The 21,904-nt window shown below is 28.8% G+C and overlaps 1 protein-coding gene across 1 annotated transcript; it reads right to left on the reverse strand.

Moving 5' to 3' along the window:
• Positions 1-283: 283 nt before the first annotated feature.
• Positions 284-21,063, reverse strand: gdl (gonadal protein gdl). Its single transcript, XM_043050193.3, has 5 exons — positions 20,681-21,063; positions 20,123-20,283; positions 19,170-19,279; positions 8,807-8,878; positions 284-1,491 (listed from the first exon to the last, which is right to left on the reverse strand). The coding sequence occupies exons 1-5, from the start codon at positions 20,749-20,751 to the stop codon at positions 1,354-1,356; spliced, it is 552 nt and encodes a 183-aa protein (XP_042906127.1). The 5' UTR covers positions 20,752-21,063; the 3' UTR covers positions 284-1,353.
• Positions 21,064-21,904: the final 841 nt, after the last annotated feature.

Raw genomic sequence — 21,904 nt, forward strand, 5'->3', positions numbered from 1 at the left:
ATTTTAAAGCTACAAATTCCAAAAAGGAAATGTTTGTATTCAGTTAGCTTAATTTCACTTTCATTGCATCTTTGCTTGTTGAATAAAAATTTGCAGAAATAAAAACAAAAATTTTAAAATTACAAAGTTTTAGCCACCAAATACTTACAAAATAGTGATTCTTTTAAAGTAAGTTAAAGCATGATAAAAATATATATATAATATATATTAAATGATCGTTGTAGAAACTAGGGTGTTCATGTAAAAATCTAAAATACTTTGGCATTTGAAATAAAACACATAATAATCAAAAAAAACATTTATTTGAAAAGCAAAAGACCTTTTAAAAATGAATACAAAAATTGAACTGTTAAGACAAATATACAACAATATTTAATAGTATTTACAAGATTTAATGTTGTTTATCAACAATATTTAACAGTATTTACGATGTATCAAACTTCAGGATACAGTTCCAAAATATCTTACTGCCTAATACTTCAGTTTATAACCAGTTAAATTTCATAAATATAAAAATATAATTTAGATATAAAATAAATCAATGAATTTTAAACTCGAACACAATATAAAAATTTTATAGTAAAGTGAAACCTCTCTGGAGTGACCACCTTCGCTCCATAGTAAAATGATCGTTAATGGAGATTGGTCATTCTTAGAGGTTACCCCATTGATTTTAAAATGTTATTGAAGATAAGTTTTTCGCGAACAATTTATTTTACTAATTTAAGTTTTTCAGTGGCATTTTCATGCTGCAGAAATGCACCTGTGTTGGTGTCACAAGAACGGGTTGATGAATAAAATTTAGTCTCAATAGAAATGACCCCTATTCATATAACCATGAGTGAAAACAAATTTACCAACTATGACTCTCAAAACAATTAGTAATAAAATAAATGAACAATTATGTTTTCTTAAGTTTGCATTTAATTTATATCATAATTAGTTAGCTTTAAAAAATAAGAGGTTTGTTTCTTTGAAATTAGTTTTTTCTATAAGTGTTTTTTTTTTTGTTTTTTTTAAATTTAACTTTAATCTCTAAAAATAAATCATTGATAGCATCGTCTTTAGTGCACGATGACTGCAGCGGTTGTAGGTCTCTTTTAGAGAGAACATCTCTTCAAATAAAGCCTCACAAATATATATATATAGTATAGATATATATCGTTAATTTCTTTCGTTTTGAGGCATTTCCTTATTTGATCTCTTCCGCTTTATGTGCGTTTAGAGGTTTCTCCTAAACGCTTTCTTTAACGCTAAAGGTTTTCTTATTTGGCCCCATTCATATTTCCACTCTATATATCACCTGTGGATAATACTTTCATTGGATAACATTTAAAGATGATGAATTTCTTCTCAAGTCCTCAGTTCTTTTGAACTTAAAAAGGTTATAAACTCCAACAGATACATCTGCAGTCGAACATCTTCAGGTTTATTACTCAGAAAAAAACCAGGTACCCCAACTTTTTGCAGAGTAATTTGCTGATCACTCACCTAAAAGAATCAATTCAATAAATTTAAAGAAATATAAAAAACAAATATAATTTAAATCAGGGGTAGCAGTAAGGTTTTTTAAAATTTTAGGGTAATTGTAGGAACTTTTTTCAAAAAATTTTAGGTAAATTTTAGAGGTAATATATGATTTTGTTAGGATAAAAACAGATCACACGGTAATTTATTACATAACAGAAGATTATTACAATTCATCCACACATATCATAAATAATTGCAAGCCATAAAATAAAGCTCTGAAATTTATTAAGAATGAAATCCCTAAAGTGTAAAAATGAAATTTCAACTTTTCATATTACCTATCAGAAATTAAGTGCATAATTCAGGAACAGGCAAAAGTGAGAATAAATCAAGAGAAAAAATAAATTAACACCAACTTGGATTTTTATTTAATTTTTACCTTCTTAATCAAAACTTTATTATTACCCTTTACCTTACTTTATTAAGAAAAACTATTGTGTGATATTATTAGATTTCAAATCAGCAATTTATATTAGAAGTCAGAGAAAAACAAATTAATCATGATCATTTTTCTAAAATATATTCTTGGTATGATTTGTGAGATTCTTTTACTGCCCTCAATAGTGTTGTGATCTTCAACACTCCTCCATAATTTCGAATGGTATCTTTGATTAGTCTAAGAGACATAATAGTATTCTCATGGTGACTCACATTAAGCATTGCTTTATTTATTGAAAAACCTCTCTCAGGATCAGAATTCCCATGTGGCAAAATTAAAACAGTTTTAATTAATGTAGTTAAATTCTTATATTTCAGATTGTTGCTTTTTTATTTATATTTAGCCTATAACTAATTTTTAAGGATCACCAACAAAATTTTATCAGATTTTTAGGAATTTTAGGACTTTCACATACTTTTAGGAATTTTATGAATTTTAGGGGGAATGTTTAAATGTCAAGACTTAACATTTTTTAAATTACTTTGTTTAATGTGATTTAATAACAATGCCTGGGGATGGTTTAATATAAAGGTACAGTGATGAAAATAAGTGTAAAAGTAAGCAATATAAAAGTAAGTGATAAAAGTATTTCAATGATGAAAGAGAGAGAAAAATTTGAAGATTTAATATTTTGTAAAAAATTATCATTTTGCTTAATACTTCTTAATTGGGAAAAAGTTATTAGTATGTAATTCTGAATATCACCAAATATTTTTAAAAAAAATTCAAATACCCCTTAGTTTAACTTAAAAAATTCAATAAATTAGTTTAATTTTACTTTTTCATAATCTAGTGCAAGAGTCAATACTAAAAAATTTAACAACCCCAAATTGCAATAGGTATCCAACGACTGTTCGGCAAAGTAATATTTAGAAAATTATTGAAATTTTAATAGATTCAATAAAATGAAATTTTAATAGATTTAATAAAGAATAATCAAAAACTATTTTCTTACAATACATTACCCGAATTAGTTTCTACACACATTTGTTAAATTCTAAAACTTGTTCATTTTTGTTAAGACACATGGAAAAACAAAATTAGAACTAGATTACTTTAGAACCATGAGGTTTTATAATTATATATATATACTATTCATATTCTAATTATATATTTTTTTTCTTTTTTTTTAATTATATTCATTCAGGCATGTCAATTTTATTGTTTTTTCAGCACTTTATGCATTAAAAATTAAGAACTTTTTTTTTTTCATCTTACATTTTTGCTTTTTTTTCCTGTTTTAACTAAAGTGAAGCATGTCAACGGTGCATTCTAATAGACTTTATTTGTTTATTGTCACTTTTTTTTCCGGTACAGTAAGAGAGATAACTAATAGTATAGAAAACTGTGATTCTCAAAGTGAAAGTTATATTTCAGTACTAAGAGCAATTTTTTTTCCTCTTTCTCCTTTGATTTTTTATACCAACTTTTCTTTTTATCAGCATTTTTTATTATGACAGCATTTTTTGCAGAGCGTTTCTAATAAACGTTATTCTTTTGATGTCACTTTTTCTAAAAGTAAGTAATGTGAAAGTTAATTTTTCATAGAAAGATCTAAAAATAATTTTAAGAACGATTTTTGTGTCATTTTTCTATCTAGCTACTACCTTCTATCAAAAAAACTAAAAATCTTATAGATGTTTTTATTATGACACGGAAATTAAAGAGTTTCTATTGAACTTTATTTTTTAAGAACAAGTGAAAATTAAAGTGATTTTTTTCAACTTAACAACTTCATTTTTTTTTAAATAGCTGTTAGCCAGTTTTTTATTATTATTATTATTTTTTTTATCTTAACTATTTCTAATGAACTTTGGAGTGCAGTCTAAAATTTGGATCCTTTAATCTTAGTTTTACCTTTTGCATATTCAAACATATCTGAAGAACTTTTTAAGCAAAAAAAAAATTTACCACACAATTATAAAATGACAATTCTATACAAAAGTGCTTTTAAGTAAATTCTTAATATTTATTATTTAACAGTCAAAAAATTTTCAGTTGTAAGGTATACAGTTTTTACACAATTTTAAAATATATAATTTTACATTGCAAAACATTGAATTTAGAAGAAAATATATTTTAAACAATTTAGTTCAGATTTTGAATTGTCTCAGAAAACTAAATTCTTTAAAATTAAGTAAAAAATTTTAATACTTCGGAAGTTAATAGTTTGGAAAAATTTTAATTTTTCCAAATTATTATTAAATAAAATTATAACTATTAAAAACTATTTCTTGCATGGAATTATCTTTGGATAAAGAAATGTTATTGTGTGCAAAAATTATTTGATTCATTTAAAAAAAATTGTGAGACATGCTAAAATATGTAAAAAACAATTTTAAAAAAAATGCATTAAGGCATCCAAACTTTGGACAGCTCTTCTGAACAAATTGGGAAAATTTTTTTCAGATTGCAACTGACTATCCACTAAATTTTGGAAATCAAGAGTTAAAATCTCTTAAGGAAAAAAAAATGTATGTTTATAAAGAGAAAGTATGTCTTTTTGTGCCTGGTTTCATAAATTAAAATATTGCAACTATACAAATTCATCACTTCAAATCATTAACCCCTTAACTGCCGAGCAAAATTAACGTGATTCACTCCCCAGTGCCACCGTTTTTCGCTCAAGTGCACTTTCTTACACGGTGTTTTGGTGGGGGAAAGGATGCAGGCTTTGCAATTTAAAAACAGTTTAATTTTACAAGACAAGAAAAAGGAAGGAAAGAAAATACAAAATTTAAATTTAATAATAAAAATTCAATATAAAACATGTTAAAACTTAGCTGTTGTATGATAAATCCTGAAACATGGTTGGACACATTCATCGCACTGATAGTGGGATTCACGCCGAATTTTTTTTCTTGAACAAACAGCACATTTTCGCGATGAATTTTGCTTTGAAGACGTTGATGGAAAGAATAAAAAGCGCCAAATACATACGGGAAACAAAAGCGAAAAAAGAATAAACCCGACCTTACTCAAATAAATACAAGCGATTAATACGATATCACTTTTCCATAACATCCTTTTCCCATTCCCCCTCCTCCGAAATTAGTAATACATTCGCAAAGCAAACACTTTCAAGGCCATTTTACTGCATTCTGAAGTAGGGGGTGTAGTTCTATTTATAGCAGAGCAATGCAAAGCATCGTACTTCGGAAAAACGTATATATACGCCTGCGGCAGTTAACGCATCGTCTGGCCGAGACGTATATATACGCCCGCGGCAGTTAAGGGGTTAAGAGTGAGCCTAGTATATAAAGTATTAAATTATTAGATCAAAAATTATTTAAGGTGTTTACTTATTTATTTTTTTACACACTACACACATTTGTTAGTTGTTTTAGTAATTTCAGATATTTGAAACTATTAAATACTATCTTAAAAAAAAACTATTTTCCAACATTTTATATATAAGCGTTATAACAAAAGATAAAATATTAACGCTATGGAATTCCAAACACACTGAATTGGAATATTTTAAAATAACCCACTGGAGTCCTAAAGATTATAAAACAAACCAGGGAGAAATGAAATGATAACACACCACTATTCTTTTTCTAAAATTATGTAATGTTATGCTACGTAAAATCCTAATTCAACACACCAAATGTGTACGGTTAAAAAAACATTTTTTTAGTCACATTGAAATCAATCAAATGGGAAAGTATCTAATGGCCATGTACAATATAATGCACAGAATAAAAATTTGCATTACAATTCAGACATTGGTGCATTACAACTGAGAAAAGGGCAAATTTGAACCCTCTTCACAAAACATACAAATGCAGAAAGCTTCTGCCAAATACAGAAGAGTTATAGCTATGCATTCAAGACTCGATACATACATTAAAAAGGTAAGGATGAGAAGTTGTCTTTATTATAAACACTGCATACTCCAAGTAAATATTAAGAAATAGCTATTCCTTCTAACACACAAAATGCAAATTTATAAAAAAAAATTTAAAGCCTGAAGAAACTTTTGCTTAAGAAAATAATCAAATATAAATTAGCATTTAAAAAGGTTATAAAAAAATAGAAAGACTTTTTTTTTAATACTATAAGTCCACCGTAAAATGATATATCATGATATAAGTTCATTAGTTAAAATAGTGCTTACATTTATGTTAAATACTGATTAACTCATAATGACCATAAAATTTTTCTTTACAGGTGTTTAAAATCCTCATTGCTTTAGTGTTTCATTTTTTAAAATCATCGAAAATGGTTTTTATTGCTTTATCTGCCAATACATATTTCAGTTAGCAAGAAAAGATTTGATACCCTTTGAATTAATTTGACTTTTTAAAGAAGTTCAGCTGTATTTAAAAGCACAAATCGAGATTTAAAATTCCTAACAAAAAGTAGAAATACTACTTTTTAGCTGGTTTTAGTACTATCCAAATAGCAGATTTGAGACTAAGTCTTTTTTTCCCCCCACAGAAACTTCACATAAATCCCCTAATTAAATTTAAAAAGCCATAAATGTTATAAACAAGAACTAAAACACAAAAACCACCGCTATGTGTGACCCTATAGAGAAAAAAATAATGTGTTGCAGAGTAGATTTTATTTTTTCAAATATTACCAATCAAGGAAAAAGATTTAAGAGTTTTAAGAGGAAAAAATACAATATGTAATAGGTGGTCTACTGGTCCGAGACTTGAAAAAAAATATTTTCACAGAGAAATATTTTATGATCACAGATGTCAAAAGATATTTTATCCGATAACTATCTGCTAGGTTAGTTAAATAATGAAATATTATTGGTGCAAAAGCCATTTTTGGCCATACCGCACCTACAACTTGTTTTATAAGAAACATTCTGCTACAAATTAAAACTAAATTGACTTGTAAAAACCAATGTCCCTTAGATAATTAAAAATGTTATTGTGTGGTTTATCTCCAATTAATAAAGTCAATGTTGGATTAAAGCAAAAAAAAGGGCGTTGTCTCTGTGTTTTAAATTTGTTACACTTAGTTAAAATATGTTTAATAGTGAGCGGTTTTGTACAATGAGAACATTCGGGTGCAGTTTCGTTTAATAAAAGATGTTAATGGGTTACTCGAGAGTGACCAATGCGCAAGCGATTTAATATTACTTCCTGCTTTCGACTAATGTTTAGACTGTTATAAGATTTTATAGTAGGTTTACTGTCATGCAATTTATTATTTATTTCATTTTACCAATCATTTTGCCAGTGTAAATATTGTTCATTGTCAATTGTATTTTTGATATCTGTAGGTAAGAGGGTTGTTTATTATATTGTTTGTTGACTTAGCCACGTTATCTGCTGTTTCATTACTCGAAATGCCAGCATGGCCTGGCACCCAACAGAAAATTATTTCATATTCTTTTAGGTGTAAATTGCAGTATAGGTTTAAAATATTATTTATAATAGAATGTGTATTCAGTTCTTTATTTTGTAAGGCAACTATGACACTTTTTGAATTTGAATATATTATCCATTTTTTCAACCTTTGAGAAGAAATAAATTGAAGAGCCAGATAAACCGCATGGCATTCAGATGTAAATACGGAGCATTTTGAATGTAATTTTTCAGATATTGTGGAGATAGGGGTAACAACAGCACTTGCAACATGGTCAAGGCCTTTAGAGCCATCTGTAAAAATGGTATTAAAATCACTATATTGTTCTTGGTGTGAATTAAAAAGCTGTAAGTAAATGTCAGCAGCAGTTTGTGCTTTTGTCAGATTGTTAAAAATATCAATAGTTTGGGGAGAAATGAAGTCCCAAGGAGGTCTTAATCCGCTTGCAGGTAAAATATTAAAGTCTTCTAGGTTTAGGTCAGATAAAAGCTTTCTTACTCTCAAACCAAAAGTCGGTATTGCAGAGGGTCTGTTACTAAATAATCTTTCATAAAATGGAGTTATAACATTTGAAAATATGGGATGTACATGATGGCTTTTGACATGAAAATAGTATCTCAATGCTAACTTATTCCGTCGCTGAGCAAGAGTTGGTTCATGATATAAAACGTTTAGACTTTTTATGGGTGATGTGCGAAATGCTCCTGTTGCTATACGTATGCTGGAATTATGGATAGTGTCAAGATATTTAAGAACAGATCTTCTAGCTGATCAGTAGACAACGCAACCATAGTCGAGTTTAGATCGGATGATACACCTATATATTTTGAGCATGGCATCTGTATCTGCACCCCAAGAGGTGTTTGTCAAAACTTTAAGCAAATTTAATTTTAGTCCACAGGTTTTTCTTAAGTGCTTAATATGACATGCAAAAGTGAGTTTAGAGTCTAAGATCCAACCAAGAAATTTCGCTTCGCTTAAAACGGGAATTCGGAAGCTTTTGAGATATAGTTCAGGATCAAGATGGAATCCTCGTCGTCGACAGAAGTGTATACTAGTTGTCTTATTTGTAGAAAAATTAAAACCATTTAACTCAGCCCATTGGGATAATTTATTAATGGCGAGCTGTAATTGTCTTTCGATAGTGTGCATATGAGATGCTTTACAGGAGATCCGCAGATCATCAACGAATAACCTGCCTAGGAATCGACTAGGACAAAACAAGCTTTGACAAAAGGATTCGCATATGAAGTAAACAATAAAAAGACATTTATATGTTCATAGGAATACCTCTATATGTTTATATGAGAGTTAATTAAAAAAATGTTTTTTAACATTAATTGAACAATTAAAACACCTTTAGTAATATAAAACGTATATTGGCACGAACTTATAATAGCACATAAATTTTACTTTGTTAAGTATGCAGTTCAACAAATACAATTCCAGAAACATTTGCAACAAAATAGGAGAACATACAACACTAACATAAATTAATGAACTTACTGACTGATCAAGCTCCATTATCACTTTCATGTCTAAATGTGTAAGCTCCTCTTCATGATGTTGATCCAACTCCTAGAAATGTTTTAAAAATAAAATTTAAAAAAAATCAATGCATGCATGAAATATCTTACCAAATAAACTGTAAGAGAATGCTAATATCAAAAAAGGAATATAAAGAATTGAAGAACAAAATATTCCTAGCTTGTTAATACAAAACATTTGCACAACAAGAATTTAAAATCTAAGTTTCACTTTCAGCTACAAAAAATTGCAACTGTCGAAAAACTTATTAAAATTTCACTTCTAAAGATGGTACAAAGCTCAGGTAAGGTCAAAGCTTTGTACTGGTCGAATTATGAGTTTTGTTTAAGCCATTTAGGCCCATAACAATTAATGTTATGAATATTCTCTTCACAATTATTATTATACATAATATTGTCCAAAGTTACACACAATTGTACCTTCTGATAGAACATAGTAGGAATATACATTTCATTTAAAAGTAAGTTTGTATTATTTTTGAACTCTTACTAACCAAAACCTTTTAATAATAAATACTTAAATATAGTATTCAATTTAAAAGTTGTTAATAAATAAATAAGTTACATTAAATAATATTTAGTTCAAAATTAGATGATCAATTGATCTGTGCTTTTTAAACTGGAGGTAATAAAATGTTGTATATAACAATCTTTACAAATGTCTAGATTTAAAACTTATAAAAATTAACTATGTCATTTTTATTATCTACTAGGTCAGACGTGGCAGTAACGAGCACCCTAAAGTAGGGGTGCACAACCTTTTTCAGTAAAGGGCCACATGCACAGCAGATTGACCAATGAAGGGCCGCATGCCAAAGTGTTTAGACCGACATATTGAAAGCAATTGTTGGTGGTGATTGTTATATAAGCATCATTGTTTATATAACACTAAATTCTTTTTGTCGGTTAACCTTGTAATCTCTTTGCAGAAAATACAATACTTTAAAACGTTTAAAATTAGAAAATGCGAAACTGATTACTTAAGAAGGAAAACAGAATTCGAAAATTAGAATCAATTTATCGGAAAAAAATTACATAAATTGAAATAATTAAAAAACTATGGAAAAATTGAAATTTTTTTTATCACATTACAAAATACAAAAGTCCATTTAAACATACATTTTAACGTTAATTTTTTTTCATAGAATTAAATTTCAAATAAATAAATATTCTAGTCATTAATATAAATTCAAGTTAAATACTTTGATTTAAAGAAAGTTTATAGGGTTAAAAATGATTAAAACTAAAACTAAACCCCTTAAGTGTAAAATAAAACTTAGCATTTATTAGGGAATGTACTTTATCTTACAGACATTTTTATTTTAAATTAATAATAAGAGGCTAAGAGAGGGAAGAAAAAGAAAGAAGAAAAAACATTAAATTTTAAGGAACTATATTCCTTAATAATAAAAAACTATTAAGATACTTGTTTACAACTTTTTATGACGAATATATTTTTAACATGACACTTACAATTTACAATTAATACACAATCAATTAACAATCAATAAAATTTACATTACTTTTCGAAACTTATCTTGATTAAATTTTTTATACAGTTAAAATTTAATGATATACAAATCATTTCCCAGCATATAATCATAAATGATATAAAATGCTCCAAGAAGATAGAAAATGGTTTAAAAAATTTCTTAATGGTTACACTGTAATTTGCAAAATTTTTGAATATTGTGATAATTTTATATACTTGATCATGTGATATTTTTTGAGCCATTAAATGAAAATGTAATGATTGTATTTAAAGACTACTCTGTAATTTTGAACAGGCCAAATTCATTCTGGAAAACAGTCTTTCGACAAAAGCTGTTGTTGTGGGTAGTATTAAACTTAGAGCAAATAACATAATCAGTTTTGGAATTTGTCCTAGATGGTGTTCTTCCTTTCTGGGTTTTTAAATCGCGGAAATACAAATAGCGATGTGTTATTTTTTAATTGCTTGAATACGAATTGCCATGTGTGATTTTTAAATTGCGTAAATAATAAACTCGATGCTTGTTTTTTCAAATCGCGTGAATACGAATCGTGTGGCTTTTAAATTGCGAAAGGACTACTCACAACACTTGATTTTTAAAATGCATGAATATGAATCGCGATATATGGTTTTTAAAACGCGTGCGAGAAAAGTAGCAACGGATGATATTTTAAACGCCAGAACACGAATCGCGATATGTGATTTTAAATCCCGTAAATACGAAACGCGATGGATTATTTTTAAATCTCGTTAATGTTAATACGAAATGCGATGCGCAATTTTCAGATAGCGTAAATAAAAATTACGATGTATGACTTTTAAATTACATGTGACAACAAAAAGAATAGGTTCGATGTGTGTTGTTAAACTTGCACGTGTTCATGGGACTAAAGAATTATGCCGTTTTTTGAATTTTTTTTTTTTTTTTTTGCAAAACGGACCGCGTTTAATATAAACACATCTCGGTTTTTTTTCCTGGGAAGGTGTTGATTTGGCTAAGATACGTAATTACTTTTTAAGTTACGAAAAAAATTAAAGCTGAATCGAATTTCACGAGTTGTAATATTGTGTGAAAATATCAGGTATATTCTAAATCACAAATAAAAATGCAGCAATAACGGGAAAGAAGAAAAAACACTTCGAAAAACCTCTTAAAAAATTCGTGTTAAAATCGGTACAACGCAAATGATAAAATCGGCACAAACAGAGCTCGTAAAAAATAATTATTTTAATGCGCGATTCAAAACTCGCTTGCTGTCAAAGTATTAAAAATATCATAATCTTTTTAAATAACGGGGAAAACGTAATAACTACTTAAACAATAACCAAAATGCTTTAATATTTTAGATGAAATTGGAGTAAATAAAGTTCATCAAAATTTTATGTAATTTAAATGCGAGATTTGAAATTAAAATGTCGCAATAGCGTATAAAAAATATCGGTACTTTCAAAACCTTGTAGAAATGTGTAGCAATAGTTTCTAAAATAACGATTGAAAAATAATTTGATTTGCGATAAAATCGTTACAAATAAGCCATGTCAAAAAATGGTTATCTAAATGAGCGATTCTTTACTCGCGATTCGTAATAATATCATGCTAAAATATCGAAGTTTTAAAAACCGGGCGGAAATGTGCAGCAATAACTGTTGAAGAAAGGATCTGAAGTCATTTAGATTTTCCATGAGGTTGGCACAAATAAAGCGTTTCATAACTTTCAAAAATCGCTATTTCAGAAACTACTTGAAAATGGGTTGCAATAACTACCTAAAAGTCATTGGAATCGGCACATACGAAAAGCGTCAAAAGTGGTAATTAAAATTCGTAAATCGTAATAATGATGTATTAAAAATATTGGGATTTTTAAAACTATGCTGAAATCCGTAGCGTTAACCATCGAAAAACTACATTGATTGAGATTGGGTGCATCAAAAACTTAAAAGTATAAATTTAAATTACCAAATTTTTTTTATTATTTTTCAAAAACAAATATTTAATTTTTTTTTTTTCATTTTGTTCAGATTGCGGCCGCGGGCCGCACATCGAGGGTTGGCGGGCCACATTTGGCCCGCGGGCCGCAGGTTGAGCACCCCTACCCTAAAGGAATCTGAACCCAATATTCAGCAATATTTTTTGTAGTCAACCATTTTTGGCATGGCTTGCAACACACGCAAAAAAAAAGTAAATAGAGTGAACTTATTAAATTTGCAGTTGTCATGTATTAATCATTTTTTAACACAAAACAAGCACTTCATTTTTCACATACAACAAATTTGCTTATTAGTGAAAATGATTACATTGATACTTAACATTTAGTAAAAATAAAAATTACCAATTGAAAAAATAAAGCTGGAAATTATATTTTTCCTCAGTTCACATAAGAGACAATTATTACTTGAAAAACTACCTGGTTTAGCAAATTATAACTACTGAGAATATACATTAATATTTCATTTCTTTTAACAAATACTGTTATGTGATTTATAGCAAATATATCAGTAATATTACTTTTTAAATTATATTGGAGAAAAAAAACTTTAACAATGGACCGAATCATTATGTTCATATTATAGTCTAATCTAACTAGAGCCCTTTGAAACATATCAATAACAGTGAATTAGAAATATATAGTAACTCCTTAACATACAAAAATTGCTATTTTAGTTTGAAAAATTACATGACAATCAGCAAGTGTTTAGATAATTGTATTTTATTTGATAAGAATTTTGCATTTTATAGCATAAATAACAGCAATTATAAATAAAATTTCGATGATGAGTTAATTAACTTTTTTCCAAAAAAAAAATTAAATCCCTTTGTAAGTGATTGCTTTTGTTTGCTATATCTTTTATGTTTGCTATATTTAGTCGTTAGTCCATCTTCAAACATCTTGTGACAAATCCTATTTTTTCTTCTTTGCAAGCACAGAATGTAAGTTTTGAATATATTCCCTTCCAGTTTCTCTGATGTTGTAGCATTTACATATACTACTAATAATCGTCGTTAGAAAAACAGTCACCTTTATAGTAACTAATTAAAAAAAAATTTTACTTCTTACAAGAATCACGATAGTTGATCTTAAAATTGCGTGAATATGAATAACAATTATGGATTTTGAAATCACATGAATATGAAACGAGATATACGATTTTGAAAATGAGAAAATACAAACTGGGATATAGAATTTTAAAAACGCGTAAATACAAATCACGATTCATAATTTTTAGATCGCGTAAATACGAATCATGATACGTAATTTTTAGATTGCATAAATAAGAATTATGATGCATAATTTTTAGAATGCCTGAATGCGAATCCCAATGCCTTATTTTAAAATTACGTATAAATACGAATATCGATGTTTGATATTATAAACCGCATGAGCAAATCAAGACATTGAATTAAATACTAATACGAATCACAATATCGGATTTTTAAATCTCGTAAATAAGAATCGCAACGTACAATATTCAAATCGCGTGAATAAGAATCGCAACACGCAAATATGAAAAGCTATGTTTGATATTAAAATCGTGTGAATAAGAATCGAGATATTAGCAGATTCCAGGCTTGGGACCTGTAAAAGGAGTAGCTCTCGCCGCGCAAATCCTCCTATTTTCTCTAGTGACGTCACTTTGGCGCAAAGCTCGCACTTTTACTTCAAGAGCGGAGCTTTCGGCCTTACTATCTCTTACTAATATTGGAGCATTTCTTTTTGCGAGATATTCTAAGACATTTTTTATTTTCTATAATGACTTTCCTCAGTTTTTGCAGTGAATTTACAAGAATTTAAAACTATTATCGAAATGCCAGTTTGCGCGATTGCAACTTGAAAAAATTTTGATAGAAAAACAAACGGAAAAAATATAATTTTCCGCGTGTTCTCTAAAGTAAATGAACAACTATGTAAAGAATGGATTCCGAAATGACACAGTTGATATAAAACAGCAATATGTTTATTCTGTCGTTAAGAACTTTTATAAAAATTCTTTTTCTAAATAGAAACCGCCTTGTTCCTTCAAAAAGAAAGGCAGGTGAAAAAAATTCAAAAATGGATAAAGTCAAAGAAAATTGAAATGTAAATAAAAAGTATAAATAAAATATATAGTACATAGTTGGAATTCTCCTATTTTCATAACATATTTTTTAATGCAGTTATTCTAAATATTTATGATTTTTTAAAAAAATTATATTCTCTTAAATTTAAATATCTATAAATTATATCATCGTAAATTTAAATATCTATAAACAATTGCAAAATTTCTAACGTCATTATGAACCTAAATTATTATTTTGTTTCAGTAATTAGCGTTTAAGGTTGATGTTTCCTAATGATTAAGTATGAACAAATTGCTATTAACGGCATATTTTAAAATCAGGGATTCTAAATTTAACTCAACTTATTGTTATAAAAGAATATGTAGATAAAAAAGTGTCGATATATGCTTTCATTTTTCTTAATAATTAAAGTTAAAACTGAACTTTTTAAAATAAAGTATTTATAGTGTCATTTTCGCCAACTAGTAAAACATTTTTATAAGTTTAAAATGGCATTTCTTTTAATATAATGGCCAAGAAAGTTTTTTTGAACTATGTTTATGAACGGAAATGACGTGTTAATTACGTAAAGTTTGAAAGCTAATAACCAGAAAAAGTCTAACTTATTTTTACAAAGAGAAAGATGCAAAGTTATATCTTTGCTTGCGATCTCCGAGATTTGTGGACACAGTGACGTCATGAGGAGGGAAATCGTAGCTTCAGCTCTAAGAGCGGAGTGAACTAGCCCTTCTATTCTCTTTAGCCCTGGTCAGAAGCAGCGTCGTTTGAACTACAAAAATCGGAATTATCTGGAGGGCGGGTAAAAAATTCGGAAAATCTTATCTGCTGCGAGTAAAAGGGGAGAAAATAGCTAAAATAAGTAAAAATGAGAAAGGATTGGTAGCTATGTAGTTTGAATTTTCTGTTTCTCTTTGAAAATCGGTGAATTTTCTGAAAAAGTGGAATATTTATAAAAAAAAGTGAAATTTTTAGAAAAATCTGAATTTTTGATGAAAAAAAAAGCTTAAATTCAAGAGATAAAAGTGAGAAAAGCGGAAAAATCTCATCCCTGCAAAAGGGGGGAGATTGGATTTGCTATTTTGTACGATAGGGAGAAGGGGAGGTATTATACAAAGTACATACATTATAAGCATACACCAAATTTAAATTTGACTTGTTGGGTGTTATTGTTTAAATAATTTAAATGAATAAATTATTTTAAATAAATATTTAATTTTATTTAAAACATAATTATTTTAATTTGTATGAAAAAGGGGGTAGACTAAAAAAATGTACATGCTCTAAGGGACAGGAAGTAAGACCGTATGTACGGTCATGTACAAAGGGGAGGAGGGGGTTAAAATTTCTCCATTTTTGTGTACGTACTTTTTGAACGGCCTGTAAAAAAAACCTTTAAAAAAAATTCATAAACAAAGTGTATTTCGGCAAATTAAACTTAACGGATAATAAATAATGTGAAATGCACAAATGCAAAATTTTGAATACAAAAAATAATTAGGAGATAAAATAAATGGTAATTTCATTGATCTACTTTGAAAATGATAATATTTTTAATACACCAATTAAAATTTTCAGATAGTTAATTATTATATTATAAACAATAAAAATTACATTTAACAACTAGACACAAAATGCCAGGTTAATGCTAAAACTAGACACAAAATGCCAGGTCATTAAAAATAATAGTAAAAATTTAATAAGCAGTGGATACGGCACAAATTCTAAGCATTTAAAATAAGGTTAGTCAATTCTATTACTAAATAATTGCAACACAAAAATTGATATATAAAAAATGAAGAAAGAAAATATGATTAATTTTAGAATGAAAGCTAAAATATTAATAAAAAATAAATAAATAAATAAAAAAGCTTAATTTCTTTTTTTTTTAAATATCTAGAGTTCAAATATCATATGCTAAAAATTTAGAAATTAAATGAACTTCAATAACTAAAAATAAAAAAATTTGAATATCAAGTTTTACAATTAAAGTAAAAACATTATACCAATAGAGCAAAACAAAAGAGGGATAGCTAAATCTAAAGAAAATTCATCTCTTACTGAAAGTTTGTCTGAGTCCAATGTTTCACTCGAATAGAATTTATATTTGTGTCACATGTCTCTTATAATCAACTTTCAGTAAAAACCAACCACAAATATTTATGTCCCCCAAATGATTAAATTTAACTCTCTTTAGAAAAATTCATCACCTAAGTGAATTGAAGAAGAAAGCAAATTGCAAATTCATGTAAATAATATTGAATATAAAATTTCATACTCAAGTCTTTGTTAAATAAATTAAGTTCAAAATGTTTTTAATACAGCTATGTATATCTCGTTTAATTACATATAAATGGTATGATAATCATTATATAAAATTTTTAAATGGTGCCAAAATTACAAAAGATTTTGTCTGCAACTCTCAATAATACCACTAAAAAAGTAATCCATGAAAAGCACTAAAGTTGACAACTATGTTATAATAAAATACAAAAATTTTACATTTAAAAACAAATCATTCTTAAAAGAAGACGAAGACTGAATTTTGGCAGAGGAACAAGTGAAATTATTAAGAATTTAATTGTATTAATATATCAATTTCATCAATATACATGCAAATTAAAAATAAATAAAAATAGTGACCATGGAATAGACTCATTAAAAAATGTAGCTTTCATGTAGTGTACAAATATATATCTCATTTCCTTGCATTAAACTTAAAAAGTTTAGTATCTTAAAAACATAAGTTTTTAAACTAATATTTAACAGCAGAAAATTATCCAGACATACATGAATAGCAGGAAGATTCCACAGCAGAAGGAAATTTGAAAATTGAGGTTTTATCCTTCATTATGATTGCAAATAAAATTAATTTATGTAATCAATATTAAATACTAATATAATTCAGACTGATACATATTTAAAAAATATTTTCTTAATAAATATATGAAATACAAGTCATGAGTAGGGAAAAACTGTATAAGCCCCTTTTCCTTTCAAAAGAATATAAATATGAATCCAGTAGCAGAATTGGCAGTCTATTTGCAGCTCTATCCTCAAAATTCATATTTGTCTGCGCTATCAACAAAGTCAGGCAGAGATTTATCAATGTAAAAATTAAACTTGATGTAGCACAATTTTCAAAGATTAAATACAATTAAGTTACACAGAAAAATTTGATTATTTCAATTTAATTTGAATTTTACTCAATCATACATTAGCTTAGCCCAAAAGGAGAAAATACAAATGCTTGTATTGAACCTAATAAAGAAATCAGAAAGAAAAGGAAAAATAACTTGCAATTAATAATATCAAAATAAAATCTTTTTATTTTAAAGAAGGAAATTAACAAAAATGTAATTAATGGTAATCTGACTTGTTCTTATTTAAATTTTCTTTAAATGAAGCTCGACCACACCAATACAAGTACATTGTAGACAAATGTAACAATAACCAGAAAAATAAAAATCTTTACCAAATTTTAAATTTATCCTTATCAAATTTTAAAAGGAGAGCTATTCTTTATTTTTATTAAATGACAATAAAAAAAAATCTTTCCTCTTTTGCTTTATTTTGAAAATTTTTCATATTTCTACTTTTTTCTTATTTTTATTCTTTAAATTTGAGGTGGAGATGCTGCTATAATCTAAGTGCCCACTGCCATGCTGGAAAGTTTCTGTTATCAGGAGTATAGATAGCAGATAAAAAAATTTATAGAAATTAGTAGGCTTTAATCAAAGTACTCCAATTATCCGAATCAATTGGGACCGGACCCCGTTCGGATAATCAAAAATTCGGATAATTGGATTTTTTTTTAAAAAAATGCTTATTTTAAATAACTAATGTTTGTATAGTGGAAATGAGGGGGGAAAATGTTTTTAGGGATTTCTTCTAAGGATTTCAAGGATTCTTAAGGATTTCAACAATTCTTCTGTGGGATGAGTTGGTCCATTATCAACAATCAAAAGCACAGGACTTCCAACAGATTTTTGGCTTTTTTTCACTTCAGGAATGAAAATTTCATCATACCAGTCTGTAAACAGTGCTGCAGTCATCCAAGCTTTGTATTGGTTTTTATAAAATAGGGGAAGTTTTTTGACTTCCCTATTAACAGAAGGGGTATTTCATGGCTCCCAGTTGAGTTCGGGCAGTTAAGCACAGTAACGCGGTCTTTACTAGCTTTATGCCCTGGAGCACTAGGAGGCTTTGGCACTGCACTCTCTTTTAGAGACTAAAGTGGTTTCGGGTAAAGCTTTCTATATTAGACCAGTCTCATCGACGTTGTATAAGAAGTCGGAATCGTAAGAGGCTGCTATAACTTTAAATTTTTCAATAAACTCATCAGAAGCTTTGGAATCTGCAGATAACTTTTCACCACTTAAATCTAGTTCACGAATACTGTGCCTAGACCTAAAATTCCTTAGCCAGCCGTTACTTGCTTTGAAAGATAAATAACCCAGCTTTTCAGCTAAGATCTTAGCTTTTTCACAAATCTTTATCCTATCTTGTAAACTTTCTCTGCATAAATCTTTCCTTGGCTTTACTAAAATTTTATTTAATTCATATAAAAAAAGAATTAAAAAAAGAGAAACTTATCTTCTTACTATATTTTCATATTTCTATAGGAATTCTGAAAGCGATTCGGATAATCGGCGATTCGGATAGTTGGAGTTCGGATAATTGGAGTTCTACTGTACTCAAAATTTAAGAATTTGATTTTTTAAAAAAGCACATTAAAATAAAATATGAACTCTGGAATTATAACAAAAAATTAACCTTTATTTCCATAGCTTGCTTTAACCTCAAACATTCTGCATTTTGAGGATTCAGCATATATTCATTATCCAGGGCTACTCTATGACGTTGAAGTACTTTGTCTTTGCTTGCTGAAATAAAAACACATACATATGAACAAGGCAATAAGGTTTGTATCTGAATTAAGGCAAAAATATTATTCAATTAAATATTATACATCTAAAAAAATTAAATATACTTACATTTATACGGCCATTATAAAATGTTTACAGAAATCAAGCGCATTTAAGTTATACATAGCTAAAAACTAAAAGAATTTGTTTTTTAAAAAAAATAACTTCCACAAAACTTTCAAATTAATCACAAAAATATCGTTTAAGAGGATTTTGGGGACAAGGGGAGAAAATTCTAAATGTACTTTTATTCCTTTTAAATTTTTACAAGTAAGCTGATGCATAATGACTCTGTTCAGCAGTATCTTTCGAACCATGTAGGATACGGAACTCTAGAGATCTCCGTATCGTGATCTGCGGCAGAATAATCACCAATTCTTTTCAATTTTAGGGCAGTGGCCCACAAGAATCCAAAAAAAACAAAAACAATAGAGAAAGGGACTAACTCGAAAGGTATAACTTGTAGCCACCCCCAGGCAAACATATACATATTTTTTTTTTAAAATTTTGCAAGTTGAAAATCTATTTGGCAATTTGGCGATTGTAGGAAGTATAAGGAATAAGGAAATATCCCTGACGGAGCTACAGTTTATATCTCTTAGAGTTGTTTTCATTCTATGATGTTCTTTTCTTTCCTTCTTTTTAAATTTCTATTAAGTGGCTGCCCAGCAGTTTCAAAACCTTGGCGGTTAATTTGCAGCAGATTACGATAGGAAAATCTTTTCAAAATTCCAGTAAGTTAATTTAAAATTAACAAATCTTTATTTATTAATAGAAATATAATATAAAATAAAAATGTACCTCTATGAGAATTTACGAGGTTCATTCGCCTTTCAAATAAACTTTTTTCAGTCATTTGTTGAATGTCAGTCAGATTTTTAACTATATCAAAAACAGTTTCATCCAATAAAGAACTAGCCAGTTCCACCAAAAACTTTCGAGGCAGTTTTATTTGATACTCTCTGAAATATAAGTGAAAATTTACTGAAGCAAATTAGAAAACGACACAGGGGGATACTTCAGTATCATGATCTGTTTAGTCAACTATAACCATCAAGGCTCCAAAGGGATATTAAACTTGTAAGCTTTATTTTTTTAAATATATATATATATATATATATATATATATATATATATATATATATATAATATATATATGTTTAAGATTACCGGTAAGGAGAGTATCCGTCTGGGTTTTTTTTTTTTTTTTTTTCAGTTTCGTGGGACACTATTAGAAAATTGCCAAGATTTGTCAATTACTCGTTGCTGATCACGATAAGGAAATATTCCCTTACAGAGATAGGAAAAAAGTACTAAAAAACTAATAAATAAAACAATAGAGCTTTCAATAGAACTTACACAGGGAGTTTTTGAACTAATTTCTGCAGCTCGCGTATCATTTTTCCCTGTTTGCTAAGAGGAACCGACATAATGAACTTTAATTTTAAAGTAACATTAAATTAAACAAAATAAAAGAAAATCAGTAAAATACTTTGAACGCCGTTGTGTCCGTAAGATTTTTGTTCCAAGCCAAACTATTTCTACCCATCTACCTTCATCATTAATAAAATTTGAGTTAGACCATCGCTGGCCGAGCGGTCTTGAAGCGTCACTCATCATATTCTGCATAAATTGTTTTTATAATTACAGTCACTCGACATGCCATCGCAATTTTGATACTCTGCTGAGGTTATGGCTCAACTACTTTGGTAGCCCGACGACTTGCGAGCGAAGTCGAGCACTTTATGGTAGAACAGTTTAACGAGGACCAATACCGCACACCCTCGGTCCCTACGCAGACTGATCCAAGTGGTCACCCACCAGCACACTGACCGCAGCCAGTGATGCTTGACTTCGGTGATCTGCTGGGAACCGTGTCTTAACGATCAGTCCACTGCGGGACTAATTATTTATGAACTTTTAGTTTGTTTTTACTACAACTTTGATCCTTACATTTTAGAATTGCTTTTTAATGTTGTTCTGTTATTTGATCTTTGCTTTTTTTGCGTCTTAAATATTTGATGCCGCATTTAAACTAAACGAATTATGTATAAATTGTAAATAAATGTAAATAGTAATTATTTAATATGTTTATTCTTCAAACCATTCATTAAACTTCAGTCTCACCAATTCGGTCAAGGAAACATCCTTCATCAATTGTGATGGCATCCTAGAGGGGATGGCACACTCCCGCTTTGATCGCCCAACTACCTGCATGCGAAGTCGAGCACTTTGCGTTAGTTGCTGTTGTTCATTTACGTCGCCCTAGAGCTGCACAATAGGCTATTGGCGACGGTCTGGGAAACATCCCTGAGGATGATCCGAAGACATGCCATCGCAATTTTGATCCTCTGCAGAGGGGATGGCACCCCCGCTTCGGTGGCTCGACGACCTGCACGCGAAGTCGAGCACTTTACGGTAGAACAGTTTAACTAGGACCCATACCACACACCCTCGGTCCCTACGCTGGCTGATCCAAGTGGTCACCCACCCGCACATTGATCTGCAGCCAGTGATGCTTGACTTCGGTGATTTGCTGGAAACCGTGTCTTAACGATCAGTCCACTGCGGGACCATCGATTC

Source organism: Parasteatoda tepidariorum, chromosome 9 (genome assembly GCF_982258835.1).
Source record: "Parasteatoda tepidariorum strain Cologne lab strain chromosome 9, Ptep-v5.0, whole genome shotgun sequence".
Classification (NCBI taxonomy): domain Eukaryota; kingdom Metazoa; phylum Arthropoda; class Arachnida; order Araneae; family Theridiidae; genus Parasteatoda; species Parasteatoda tepidariorum.

Bases quoted from the DNA above. Each gene is read 5' to 3' on its own strand.
- gdl (XM_043050193.3), bottom strand. From the start codon at position 20,751: ATGTCGGTTCCTCTTAGCAAACAGGGAAAAATGATACGCGAGCTGCAG. The intron at 20,284-20,680 runs GTAAGTTCTATT...CTTATATTTCAG, and splicing joins TTAGTTCAAAAACTCCCTGT to AGAGTATCAAATAAAACTGC. The intron at 1,492-8,806 runs GTAAGTTCATTA...TGATTCTTTTAG, and splicing joins TAATGGAGCTTGATCAGTCA to GTGAGTGATCAGCAAATTAC.